Genomic DNA, 15,115 nt, shown 5'->3' on the forward strand with positions numbered 1-15,115 from the left:
TAAGGGGTAAAAATCAAATAATTTCATTAAATCTGCATGACAAAATTTGTTTGGGGGTAGTAAACAACTCATGTTTCAATGTTTAACACCACAGAATAACTTCCTGTGCATTTATAACATTATTTATGACATTTTTTATATAAAAGCATATTGTCAGGATGGGAAAAGCTGAAAATAGGACAAACTCAAGTTTTAGGCTCTAAATTTGCAATATGTGACATTTTGCCCCCAAAAAGATTGAAATGTGGCTACTATTATCTCAAATGATCAGTTGAGACAAAAAAAAACAATTGTTTTCTGATTTTGATGTTTCACCGCATTTTGCTTAAAGAGACAAAAAAGTTGATTAGAAATCTTTTATTTTGCTCTATTCCTAATCCTTTGTCAATTTGTAGTTAAAAACAGCCTATCTGAGCATTATGCGACTTATAATAAAAATTTCACAGCTCAATTTAAACTGACTGTAATGTATGACTTTGATAGAAAATACTTGAAAATTTCATTTTGGGCTACAGGAACATAAACTTTCAATATCAAGATCATTGTTTGCTGACTTTTTCTTGTTTGTTCTACTTCTTTAAAGACTTCCAACAATTTTTGCAATGATTTTAGTAAAATATCTAAGGTATTGAAGTGTCAAGGAATATTGACCCCCCTTTTTTCATCTGGTGTCAGTAAAGTACTACAAATTGATCAAAAGTGCAGTCATGGTCATTTAACTGCGTTTATTTACATCAGTTAATAAAATTTAAGATATAAAAATTTCATTTGGAATAATAAATGGTGCTTTTGTGAGTTTCTGCAGTGCTTACATTAGGCTATGCTATCTGCCAAGTACATAGTATGACGCAATGCTATAAGGGGTAAAAATCAAATAATTTCATTAAATCTGCATGACAAAATTTTTTTGGGGGTAGTAAACAACTCATGTTTCAATGTTTAACACCACAGAATAACTTTCTGTGCAATTATAACATTATTTAGGACATTTTTTATATAAAAGCATATTGTCAGGATGGGAAAAGCTGAAAATAGGACAAACTCAAGTTTTAGGCTCTAAATTTGCAATATGTGACATTTTGCCCCCAAAAAGATTGAAATGTGGCTACTATTATCTCAAATGATCAGTTAAGACAAAAAAAAAAAAATTGTTTTCTGATTTTGATGTTTCACTTCATTTTGCTTAAAGAGACAAAAAAGTTGATTAGAAATCTTTTATTTTGCTTTATTCCTAATCCTTTGTCAATTTGTAGTTAAAAACAGCCTATCTGAGCATTATGCGACTTATAATAAAAATTTCACAGCTCAATTTAAACTGACTGTAATGTATGACTTTGATAGAAAATACTTGAAAATTTCATTTTGGGCTACAGGAACATAAACTTTCAATATCAAGATCATTGTTTGCTGACTTTTTCTTGTTTGTTCTACTTCTTTAAAGACTTCCAACAATTTTTGCAATGATTTTAGTAAAATATCCAAGGTATTGAAGTGTCAAGGAATATTGACCCCCCCTTTTTTTCATCTGGTGTCAGTAAAGTACTACAAATTGATCAAAAGTGCAGTCATGGTCATTTAACTGCGTTTATTTACATCAGTTAATAAAATTTAAGATATAAAAATTTCATTTGGAATAATAAATGGTGCTTTTGTGAGTTTCTGCAGTGCTTACATTAGGCTATGCTATCTGCCAAGTACATAGTATGACGCAATGCTATAAGGGGTAAAAATCAAATAATTTCATTAAATCTGCATGACAAAATTTTTTTGGGGGTAGTAAACAACTCATGTTTCAATGTTTAACACCACAGAATAACTTTCTGTGCATTTATAACATTATTTAGGACATTTTTTATATAAAAGCATATTGTCAGGATGGGAAAAGCTGAAAATAGGACAAACTCAAGTTTTAGGCTCTAAATTTGCAATATGTGACATTTTGCCCCCAAAAAGATTGAAATGTGGCTACTATTATCTCAAATGATCAGTTAAGACAAAAAAAAAACAATTGTTTTCTGATTTTGATGTTTCACCGCATTTTGCTTAAAGGTGTCATACCACCAATTAAAAGTCCCTATCTGTTCAACCAAATTTTGCAATTTTCACAGCTTTCTAAATATTTTACCTTAAGTTTAACTTCATAGAAACTAGGTATATCCTGAATTGTACAGGTGTCACCGTTCTGCATGCCAATTTTCAACATACATTCAAAATCATATAAGAAAGCAGAGAGCTTCCGAAAGGAGGTACCACTAAAAATAACCCCTGGTTTTCTGGAAATCTTAAATTAGTGTACTATGAAGCGCATTAATCCTCAATTTTTAATGCAAACTCATATTTTGAGGGAGTAATTGGTGGAATGAGACCTATATGTCAAAGAGACAAAAACCCGACCAGAGAGCAGAAAACAGATGATGGCCACTAATGGATCTCAACTTATGAAGGAAATCCTGCACCTGGAGGTGGTCTTCAGCTGGCCCCTAAATAAAATTGTGTACTAGTTCAGTGAAATGGAGGTCACACAAGACTCCCGACTTAGGACATGCATTAAAATGAGGCAGGGTTAAATATGTTTTGTAAGATCTCAACTCTCCCTCTATATCTCTAGCCAATGTAGAATAAATGAATACATAGTTCCCATGTTAGGGGGAGGGTTGTGATCCCGCTAACATGTTTAACCCCACCACATTATTTATGTACAATGTACATTGTATGTGCCTGTCCCAAGTCAGGAGCCTGTAATTCAGTGGTTGTCGTTTGTTTATGTGTTACATATTTGTTTTTGGTTCATTTTTTTTTATATAAATAAGGCCGTTAGTTTTAATTGAATTGTTTTACATTGTCTTATCGGGGCCTTTTATAGCTAACTATGCGGTATGGGCTTTGTTCATTGTTGAAGGCGTTACTGTGACCTACAATGTATAGTTGTTAATGTCTGTCATTTTGGTCTCTTGTGGACAGTTGTCTCGTTGGCAATCGTACCACATCTTCTTTTTTATATACACAGTAAAATATATGCAAATTTACTTACCATGCTTACTTGCAAAATATATAATATACTTTCTTTATTTTATGCACTGATTTCTTACCATGCTTACTCTTAAAAAAAAATAGTGGTCATGATAGTAATACTACCCAGGCATTTATTAATGTATCACAAAAATATTAATCACATTCTGGTATAAAATGACAAAATCGCAACAATAAATGCACTTTCCTGAATTTGCAGTCCTCGTGAGGCAAGATTCCGTGTTGAAGGCTGTTCATTGACCTATAATGGTTTACTTTTATAAATTGTTATTTGGATGGAGAGTTGTCGCATCAGCACTCACACCACATCTTCCTATATCTATGACAGTATACTGTTTTCAAATGTTTATTTGGATTTTGGGCTCCATTTTAATTTGGTCCATATTGAGGTCCAAAATTAAATTTAGATAAACCTTACTTTGATTTCTTATTAAATTGAAATCTTCAGGTTATTTGATATTCTTAATCTATGTATTTTGGACCCTAAACATGATAAATCAGGCTGTTATTTTTCTTGTGTGAATTGTTTTACAATTGTGATTCCATTGACTGAGCAGTATGGGTTTAACTCATTGTTGAAGGCTGTATGGTGACCTACTGTTGATTCTGAGTCATTTGTCTTTTGTGGAGAATTGTCTCATTTGAATTTTGGAACTTCTTCATTTATACCACGTTACATGTCTGAAACCTATGCTGTCTCAATATTTTATCACAATCTAAATTCAGAGCTGTATCAAGCTTGGAGATGGGGGTTGTATCAAGCCGCCCCCTGTATTGTAATTGTCTTTCAATGTTGATGACAAATGTATCCAGATTAAATGAAAATTAAGTCTCTTATAAATAATGCACAGATCATAATTGAAGGAACAACATGTTTGTTACTGTTCTTTATCTTAATTTCAAATTTTTCACCTTCCACAGATTTGTATGTTCTTATTCAACTATATACATCTTGATATATGTTTCAATGGCTGTTTTTCAAAGCAGGTTTGATGAAATGATAATTGAGATCGAGTATTTAAACAACAATTATGATTTAATATCTAAATATACATGCATGATTATAGTAACAACAATTTATGATTCAAAACTTAACCAACACGATAATTATAACCATTAACATTCAATTTATTACTTTTCATATCATTAATATATCAATAATCTTAATAAGAAATAAATATCTTCAACTGAAGTCAATTATGTACAACCAGTATAAATATATCACAGATATTTGACTTGTACTTCATGTTCATATCACAGATAGCAGTAGTAATCTTTCAATGCTTATATCACAGATATTTGACTTGTACTTCATGTTCATATCACAAATAGCAGTAGTAATCTTTCAATGCTTATATTACAGATATTTGAAGTATATATATATATATATATACGTATCACAGATGGTGGAAATTTTTCACAGTTTATCAGGTGTTGATTAATTATATATTTTAATGATTTAATATTGATGTATGCAGGATGGGAAAGCAAATCACTCAAATTATTGTCCAGAAATTGTCATCAACGAATCAGTAACTGAAGATTAAACAAAGTTATGTTGAGAAAGTCCCCCAGAGCTGTAAAGAAACTGAGACGGTATCCATGTAAGCTGTTTCAGATCTGAAACTGCCATTAAAGCAGATACATGTACATGTACTTAAAAACAAATCATGAGAAATATTTGGCATGAGTAGTGACCGCATCTGTGTTATTGAAAATAACGTTCCACACAAAAAAGAATTGAATCTTAATTAAACTATCAGGAAGACCCAAAACAATATTTTGGGTTTATAAATACTCCAGAAGCTCAGCCAAATGCGACATAAAGAATATCCTCAAACCAAAAATATGATATCAGAAGAAGGAAATCGATATAAAATTAAAGATCTCATTTTACATTTAATCTTTTTGCTTATCTTAGAATGAAATATGTATTTCTTATACCATTCAGATGGGAGTTATATTCATGTTAAAAAAAAAAAATTATTTACTTATTTTATGGAGGTAAAATTATTTCCGTTAATAGACAGTCAGATTATAATTTCATTTGTATAAAGAAACAAGTGTTATTTTCTTTACTTAAATGTAATGCTTTATTTGCTTAAGCTATCAACAATGAATTAATCAAAAGCTGCGAATTTACAAGTCTCCAGTAGGCAGTTCTGTTAGGCCGCACACAGATATGCAGTATATGTCTTAGTTTCTGAAATAATAGGATGAACTGTCCTAAAAATATTAGCAATCGAAATAAGAATTTTATGTTTTGACCACCCAAAATTTAGGATGATAAGGGTTTGTATAAAAAATCTTTCGTATCAAAATTTTCAAAAGAATAAGTAAAGAAATTTGAAAAAATATTTAAATCTGACATATATATTACATCTTCAAGTAGTAAGCATAACTTGAATAGTATTGCCCCTTACTGACTTTAAAATGTTTTATTGCATATAAGGGGAAAAATATTTTTAATTAACTGACTTTAGGGTATGTACATGTAACTATTTTAATGGCATTAAAGAAAGACATCACTGTTCCATATCTTCAATTGGCGAAATCAGTGGTTCACTTAGGTTCCGGTGGTTAAGAATGGAAAAGCACCGAAGACAGACATTCCTCGCAAGAGCAGGTTTTGTGCAACACCTTTTGTGTACCCACTGATCACAAGTATCACACTGAAACCAGGATATATACTTGTCCTTTTGAATGGATTTGGGTGGTTCAGTGCTACCACAGGTATTGCACAAAATCTCATCAGCATCATTGATGGTATCAGGGACAATGGCCTCAAAGTCAACGTCATTTTCATTATTCCCCTCCTCCTCCCCCTCAGAAAACATGTAAGGAATAGTCTTTTGACTGTCATCACTGTCATCGTCTGTCATGTCAATCACCACTGGATTGACGTCTTCATCCCTGATACCATCAAGTTTCCTGAGCTTTTCCTCAAACTCCCTTACCACGCGAGTTTCAAATTGAGCCCAGCGCTCCGCATCGACATGGGACTTGGCCTCCAAAAAAAACTGAGTAATACCTTTTTTATTGCAACTAGAAGTTATATAGCCTTTTAAGTAAGACCAAACCAGTTCGATGGGATTGAGCTCACAATGATAAGGAGGTGTGCGTAAAATTTCATGGCCATTAGCTGATCCAGGTCATCTATTATATACCTAGGTTGAGGCTTTTTTTGCTTCACCAAATCAAGCAGCTCGGTCTTTTTCATTTTCTTATCATAATGAACATTGCTCTTCTCCAGCCATGCCGAGATCTCTGACTTGTTGCTGTTCGTGTTTGGTACCTTTGAGTCAGGATCTAAGTGACTGTGATACGGAGCATTGTCCATTACAATTACAGACCGAGGAGGCAGTTTAGGGAGAAGTGTATCTCTGAACCACTCTGTAAAGTGCTCCTTATTCATCTCGTCATGATAATCAGAGCTGTTGGTTTTCGACTCAAATATAAGACCACATCCGGGGATTAGGCCTTGTTAAGAGGAGCCAACATCTAAGATTTTCAATCTAGTACCCTTGCCAGAAGGTACTTTCCGATGGGTACCTTTACAGTGTGGCTCAAAGACAGACATGGATGTGCTGGGAACATCCAGCCAGTCACCCTTTACCACATGATTGGTGTTCAACCAAGTCTCATCCAGATATACAATATGACGCCCTTGCTGCCTAAACTTATGTATCTTACGAAGTTATGTCATTCTCATGAGAACGATGTCCTCCCTCTCCGACACAAATCTTCTGCTTGTCGCATTCTTGTAGAACCTGAAAAAAAATTTATACATGTATATATTTGTATATGATGTATTTTAATAATAGATACTGCGTTTGTTGGTATATTTTCTTAATATTAGTAAAGAATGTATTGTTTTTATTTTCAGGCTGTTAGCTATATATAGTATCAATCATTAAGTTATACTGCCTGCTAAGCAATACCTTGAAATGTGTAAAGTGGAATTTAGATTACTCTGATGTATTCTGGTAGCTTGATGTATTAATTGCAGGAAAGAAATTCATTAGTCTTGTAAGTATGATCAGCAATGGGGAACTTAAATCTAAATCTTTAAACTTGTATTCCACATTGTTAAGTTTAAATATTTTCAAATGTATTCTTTGTTTTCCTAGACCTCTAGGAGTACAAGTATCATTTTGATTATATGCATTGAAATGTTCACCTGTCCCATGATTTTGACAAAAAAGATTAAATACCCAATATATATACACTTTCAGCATGTTTTATATCTGTTCCATTACTTACAAATTATAAAAAAAAAAAAAATTAAAATAAAGGATATAGTTTAGAGTTTTGTATAACGTCTATTATCACTGAACTAGTATACATTTTTGGTAAGTGGCTAGCTGTAGCACGCCTCCGGGTGCAGGATTTTCTCACTGTATTGAAGACCCATTGGTGGCTTTTGGCTGTTTTCTGCTCTTTGGTCGGGTTTTCTTTTTGACACATTCCCTATTTACATTCTCAATTTTATGAAATTTTTGGCTTAGAGATTAAATGATCGGTAAGTCAAAATATTGGGAAATAATTACCGAAACCCCAGTAAATGCACTGTTCTCGACACTGTAGATATGGAAATGTCAATGTCTTTCTTTTTCAGAGCTTCCTGCAGCTTTGGCATGGTCACCGACTGGGATTTCTTGTGCAGATCATATATGGTCCTCCTCACCACACCTTTGTCGAAATCATCCACCTTCTGAGTCTTGGTGACAGTTTTCTGGACATAATCCTTGTGAATTGACTTGACCACATCTTGCACAGGATCATTTCCATTGATGTACCCTCTCAGGGAGGACTGTTTAATGCCTGTAATTGTAATTGAGAATTATTTAAACAAATTTTTACCATTTTTATCAATTCAATACATGCAATGTTATTATTATTATATATATGTGTAAATTATGTTGTACAAAACATCAATATTGAAGACTTTCAACATATTTTTCATCACTTTTTGTTTTTGCTGAATTTTGATGGTAGAACATAAAAAATGTAATATCTTGTCTAGACTTAAGGCCAAAAAAAATTAATAGGTGTGTTTTATATTACTTCTTTGAAAAAAAAGGGTAACTAGGTATAGGGATTTATTTTTATTTTTACATTTTTTTAGATTGAGTCTATGTTTCAGTTTGACTTTAACCGTTCTTATATGGTAATAGGAAACACATCTTTTTTTATTTAGCCTTAAAGAATGGATTTTTAGAATGACTTTATTGTTGGAATTATACTTTATGTAATTAATACTGAAATCCTTCAATTTCTTCTTTTGAAAGGAATATAATACAAATGTAGATGCTAGTATATACGTACGCAATTTGATTTTTTTTTTAATTGTCATTGAAAATGTTCAAGTGTGCTATTGAATTCAAATGTCCAATTGTTTTTTTCAAATCAAATCAAAAAATTTATTAATTTTACCTGTTGCTTTCACTAGTCTTCTCATTGGGGTTTGAAGCACCCATGGCCGCTTCATACCCTTTTCCATCAGAAAAAACTGGTAAAGTTTTCTCAACAAGTCCTTTGTCTGAAATGTACATAAAAAATTAGGAAAATTATAATAATGTTTCAAAGAATGATACATTTCAATTTTTTGATAAAACAAGTGTGGTAAAATTTTATAATGTTTCAAGGAATGATAAATTTTATTTTTTTGATAAAACTAGTGCTTGCCAAGCATGCCAAGTGAAAGTGATAGCTTTAACAGTGATCAAGGGGAGATAATCCAAACTAAAATTAGATTCTAATTTATGTGTGAAGAAAGGAAAATTTCATTGAGCATAATCACCGTGTAGAACGTCACTTGCAGGGTGTCGGCTATGTTTGACATGGGGTGGCAATTTTGAAGCGACGAAAAAGTAAGAAGGTAAATTCAAGCATCAAAATTTCTTATTTCTAGAACTCTCAGTACCATATAATGTATTGCACGGAAGGAACCGCAACATAATATATTTCCTGAAAGCAGAAGCAGTCGTTTCCAGTGCTCAGTTTTCTCAAACACCTCGCCCTAGTTTTCCGTGTTGCAGATTTTGAGGCTTTATATGCAAATTTCGGTATAGAAAACTACTTTACACATCTACCCTCCGTATCATTTATATAGAATTGTATTCCTCTCATTGACTTATTCCAAATACCAGTTTCTTAGTTAAAATTAATTGGTTTTAAAACTGTTTTTCATCAAAATATAAAGTGTCGCCCGAGGTGTCAGATTTTGCGTCGCAAGGGGTAGAGGCTTGTCATAAAAAAAAGAATACATTTTCTTATAAATCGATCTCTATCTTATACTTTTTAATTCAAACACACCTACACAAATAGGAACATAAATGTAACAGAAATTCAACCTAGAAAAACACAGGTTACATCAAATTCTTCAAATTTTATTCAATTCCGGTTCGTTTAGAGATATGTATATAGTCAGAGTAGACCTTCAAAGTAGATATGATATGATAGATGTGTAACAGAAAACGGATAGTTCAAGCTGGGCGATTACGAACGAAATAACTGTCTTGAATAAATTTTTTTTTGTAAACCTGTTCCGTTGTATATTGTGTACAAGTCGTTGTTTTCTCATTGACAATTGTAGTGTCATCGTCTTCAGGATTACTTAAAGTTGTGTTGTCATTCGCTGAAAAAGATGCCGGTGAGTGTTTCATTGGATAGAGTGTTCTAATTCTTTTAGGAGTAATGGATTTTTGCGGCGTGCACGAGTGCTTTTTAGATGAACCTGGTGATGAACTATGATGCATTTTGGCTGGTGGAGGCTTCAGGCATATCTTATATTGAGGACTATTTTGTGATGTTTTGGTTTAATGAGCCATAGCCTTGACTTCTTTTTACCATGATAGTGACTGAAAAGGAAAAGAAATCGTTTACCAGCTTGAAAACTAAATATTTTAAGCCATATTTTTTTTTAACTATGAATGAAATCAAAAGCACATGTTTTATTAGACCAAAAACAGGCAAAATAAAAAACCCTTATTTTGTCATGGTAAAGTAGATGTGAATGAAATCAAAAGCATATATTTTATAAGACCAAAAACAGGCAAAATGAAAAATCCTTGTTTTGTCATGGTAAAGTAGATGTGTTTGAAATAAAATGTATCATATGAAGACTAATTTACAGGCAAATATGTATTTTTTTATGACAAGCCTCTACCCCTTGCGACGCAAAATCTGACACCCCGAGCGACACTTTATATGTTGATGAATAACAGTTTTAAAACCAATTAATTTTAATTAAGAAAATGGTATTTGGTATAAGTCAATGAGAGGAATACAATTCTATATAAATGATATGGGGGATGGCTGTGTAAAGTAGTTTTTTATACCGAAATTTGCATATAAAGCCTCAAAATCTGCAACACGGAAAACTAGGGCGAGGTGTTTGAGAAAACTGAGCACTCAAAACGACTTCTGCTTTCAGGAAATAGATTATGTTGCGGTTCATTCCATGCAATACATTATATGGTACTGAGAGTTCTAGAAATAAGAAATTTTGATGCTTGAACTTACCTTCTTACTTTTTCGTCGCTTCAAAATTGCCACCCCATGTCAAACATAGCCGACACCCCGCATGTTGCGTTCTACACGGTGATAATACTAGTTAAATATATATTGTATATAGTTTATATTGAAGTTAAGAATAGTACATACTAAAAATTCAGGCTTTTATTTATATCATAGATATCATGCTATGTATTTAAATGGACTAGACATTTATCTGTTGTAAGACTAAGAGACTGTATTTTGAGGTTATCTCCTATATTTAGTTTTGTTATTTTATTGCTGTTTTATTTGCATTGCATATAGGCCATATAGTTTTATGTTTAGCCCTCCCCCCCCCCCCTTCCCGCGTAATTTCAAAATCTATAGGACATAGCTTCGTGAATGCAGTATCGCTACAGTTATATTGTTTTCCTTCTACATATTTTTTTATTATGTTAACAAGTGTGGCAAGAATCAAAATTTGCATAGTTTTTGTTAATAATATGTAGATGTGCATTTAAATTGATAGTAAATTGTAAAATAAAAAATGTTCTAGAAACCAGTTAAATGGGGTTCTAAATTGAAATCAAAAGACATTTTAATTTTATTGCTTAAATGAAGTTTTAATTATGAACTTCTGACATATATACCCTTAATAATAATTTAGGTCACATGGTGTTTTTTTATAACCATGAAGTTTTTGCATTTGATAATGTTATAGCTTTGTCAGCATTTTCTGCACCATAAAACTTAAAAGGCACGTTGGGATTGAATTTGAGGGTTATCGACCCATCTTTTAAATAAAGAATTAAGGGTCACAAACAGCAAGGTTCCAGAACTGAACAGAAAGGTTGGGATTGATTTTATTTTAGTCAAGGGGCGGGGGGAGGGGGGAGCTATGGTTTCTTTCCATTTATAAAATTAATAAAGGGACCAGCAATAATATTTTTTTATACTTTGTATAAATTGCTTATTTCTTGACCAATTTCAATGGGTTTTTATTCTTTATTTCTTTAAAATGTTGAATCTAACTGTGTATTGTGTTTTTGGGATTTGGTCCCCATTTTTAAATTGGTCCACATTGAGGTTAAAAGGGTCCAATATTAAACTTTGTTTGATTTCATCCAAAATTGAATTTATGAGGTTCTTTGATATGACGAATCTAACCATGTATTTAGATTTTTTATTTTTGGTCCTGTTTTCAAATTAGTCTACATTAAGATCCAAAGGGTCCATAATTAAACTTGGTTTGATTTTAACAAAAAATTAAATTCTTGGTGTTCATTGATATGCTGAATCTAAACATGTATTTAGTTTTTTTTATTATGGTCCCAGTTTTCAAGTTGGTCCAAATTGGGGTCCAACATTAAACATTTGTTTGATTTCAACAAATATTGTATATATATGGTTCTTTGGTATGCTAAATCTAACCATGTATTTAGATTTTTAGGCTCCGTTTTCAAATTGGTCCACATTGAGATCAAAAAGGTCCAAAAATCAAACTTTTTTTTTTATTTCATTAAAAATCAAATTATTCAGGTTCTTTGATATGTTGAATCTGAGTTTTTAGATTTGAAATTTTTGGTCTCGTTTTCAAATTGGTCTACATTAAGGTAAAAAAGGGTCTTATTTTTAACTTTTTTTGATTCCATCAAAAATTGAATTCTTGGAGTTCTTTTATAATCTGATTCTTTAGAGCATGTTTTTAATTTTCTGGTATTTACTTAATTTTTCAATTTTATATATTGGACTAATAGGTAAATGTACAATTTCAAGTTTTTAAGTTTAAAGACCACACCGAGTCTGTGTCTGACACTGCTATGTCAAATATGTAATCACAATTGGAATTAAGAGATTTACTGCAGTGTCATAGTTGAACGACTAATATTTGTATTAGTATACTGAATTGTTCATGACTAAACGATCAATCTTAGTCTTCAGTGTTTTTGTGAAACTGACTCCTGTACCTTTAGTCAGTGTTCATATTACAGTCTTCACGATAAACATTTGAGAGCACAAGCCCGGAAGCTTAATGTTTTGAAAATTTCAGTTGGATTCTGTTGGCCTATAGAAGAGAATTTTAAAAACCTGGGCCGTAAACTATGGTTAAAGCATACACATATTACTGTAAATTCAGAAATTAGTGCGATATTTTTATTATTTCAAAAAATGCAACTGGGTTATACCTGTAACAATTTGAACTCGCATTCTGAATTTATTTGTATAAATTAAACAGGATTTTTCTCAATAGCGCTACAATTTCAATCACACTAAAGTCCAAATGACAAAATGGCAATAATAAAATCACAATAATTTCTGGATTTACAGTAATTGATTTTGATGGTTTTGCAAGTATTTCAGTCTAGTTGTTTCAAGTACAAATGTATTTCAGCATTTGCATTGTACTTTAAAATTATCAAACATCTACATGGACATGTCCTGTCTATATTTTTGTTGATGTTTTCCTGCTTTGTAATGGGTCTCATGTGTTAAGCAGTTTTCAACTTATATTGTATGCCCTAGTTTGTTATAATGTTGAGCTGTTACACAACTGTCTTAGGTTTTAATAAGCCACATTTTCTAAGTACCTGTCCCAGTCAGGAGCCTACAGTTTTATATTTGTTTGTCATAAATTGTTTAGTATAAATTATGCTGTAAGATTGTTTTTTTACTTTTCGTGTTGGGACATTTTATTGTGTTTGTCTTGCTTGAAGGAGTAAAAAAGCAAGACATAGGTATGCTGTTTGGGGCATCGACGTCAATGGCGTCAACAATGTATTAGTTTGTGATTAGGTCTAGTTTATGGTGCACCACTAGTGGTAAGTCAAAGATATTTGGTTTACAGTTGTATGAGCATTGGCACATCTCAATACCGAGGAGATTTTTTGGCCTTGCCCCCTCAGTTATGGTCTATTGACCTTGAAACTTTGCTTAGTTATCATGTATTACATGTTTTAGTTTGTGATAAGGTCAGTTAATGGAGAACCTTAATGATAATTGGTATGCAGTTGAATAAGCATTGGCATATCTCATAACCATGGAGATTATTTGACCACGCCCCCTCAGTTATGCTTTATTGACTTTGAAATTTTGGTTAGTTTACATGTATTAGTTTGTGTTTAGGTCTGTTTAAAGGGAACTACTTAATGTATGATAAGGCAATGGTATTTTGTATACAGTTGTATTAGCATTGGCATGTCTCATTTCAATTGATTTTGTTTATCCATGTACTTTCAGTTATGGTTTATTGACTTTGAATATTTGCAAAATCTCCATGTAAAAGTGTTGCTATTTTAATTTCAACCTTTACATTATCGAAATTACAAAAAAGCGAGACATATCTCTGTGATAACAGTTTATTGTATTGTTGAAGGCTGTAACGGTATGGTTACTTATACATTTGTAAATGATTACATCCATTTCATTTGAAATTTAGTGGATATTTATCTCATTGACAATCATACCACATCTCCTTATATCTTAATAGGAAAAAAGTTATACATGTATTTAAAAGTTAAGCAAAAGAACAGAGTTCCCATATCCCCTGTGTTGCACAGATTTTATATTTCCAAGGAGAATAACTCTTTTTAAAACACTTGTCTGAGATATTGCTGATATTAACCTATAATATATTTATAAGTTTCATAAAAATCTGGCAAGAATTGAATCAAAGAGCGCTAACAAAACCGGGCGACTGCTGGGAAACAAGGATAGACTGACAGAAGCTTTGTATTTCCATTCTCCAGGCAATGCATTATGTTGGGCCAGTGGGATTAATTTCAAGTTAGAGTAAGGCTAAAGTAGTCTTAAGGTTTGTTGCAGCAAGTTAGTTAAGAAACAGATTAAGGTGTGCAATATCCATGTATGGGTAACACATACACTTCTTATGTTGCCTTTCTTATCCCCCACCCCCACCCATACATTTTACATATATAATTCTTCTGAATCTTTATTTATAAATGGGATTGATTGTGTTGAACAGAGTTTTGCCATTCTTTACTTATGCCTTGATAGTCCAGGTATTGTGAAAATAGTCATAATATATATGTGACACAGTAACACTTTTCTTTCCAAATTCCAGTTGGCAGTTCATATGTTTTTGTCATTTTCATAATTGTGCTTCTTTTGTTGTTTTTTTGCCAATTTTGGTTCATCAGTTCTATACCTGATTGTTTTTTACCAAATTCTTTAACTTTGGTTGCATATTTCTGGTTTTGTATATTCTTAATTAACACTAAAACAACAAAGTTAAAAATTGTACTGTCTGTATTATTATCGTCTGCAATTATAGATTACTTTGGGTCTTACCTTGCAACTGTAGAAAAAATCCGAGATGTCCGAAATTTATGTAAATTTTTCTGAACTTGAACTCCACGGAAACACTTCCGGTAAAACAATGGCTGATTCCACCATTCAAATCGTCTTGGAAAATGTGAAGGTCAGGATTATTACAGTGCGATCACTTAAAAGGTAGGTCAGTAGTGGTTTTTCTATTTGCGATTTATGAATGGAATGTAAAACACTATATCTCGAGTGAACGCGATTGATAGTTTAGATTATTTTTACCGATAACCGCTACGAATTT

General features: G+C 32.2%; 2 protein-coding genes across 2 annotated transcripts in view; both read right to left on the minus strand.

The window, feature by feature from the left end:
• LOC139489022 (uncharacterized) overlaps positions 1 to 15,115 on the minus strand; it is a 270,345-nt gene that overhangs the window by 101,385 nt on the left and 153,845 nt on the right. The window lies entirely within an intron of this gene.
• On the minus strand, positions 6,193 to 8,550 carry LOC139490432 (uncharacterized). Its single transcript, XM_071277225.1, has 3 exons — positions 8,467 to 8,550; positions 7,581 to 7,854; positions 6,193 to 6,800 (listed from the first exon to the last, which is right to left on the minus strand). The coding sequence occupies exons 1-3, from the start codon at positions 8,531 to 8,533 to the stop codon at positions 6,728 to 6,730; spliced, it is 414 nt and encodes a 137-aa protein (XP_071133326.1). The 5' UTR covers positions 8,534 to 8,550; the 3' UTR covers positions 6,193 to 6,727.

Source organism: Mytilus edulis, chromosome 9 (assembly GCF_963676685.1).
Source record: "Mytilus edulis chromosome 9, xbMytEdul2.2, whole genome shotgun sequence".
In the NCBI taxonomy this organism is placed as follows: domain Eukaryota; kingdom Metazoa; phylum Mollusca; class Bivalvia; order Mytilida; family Mytilidae; genus Mytilus; species Mytilus edulis.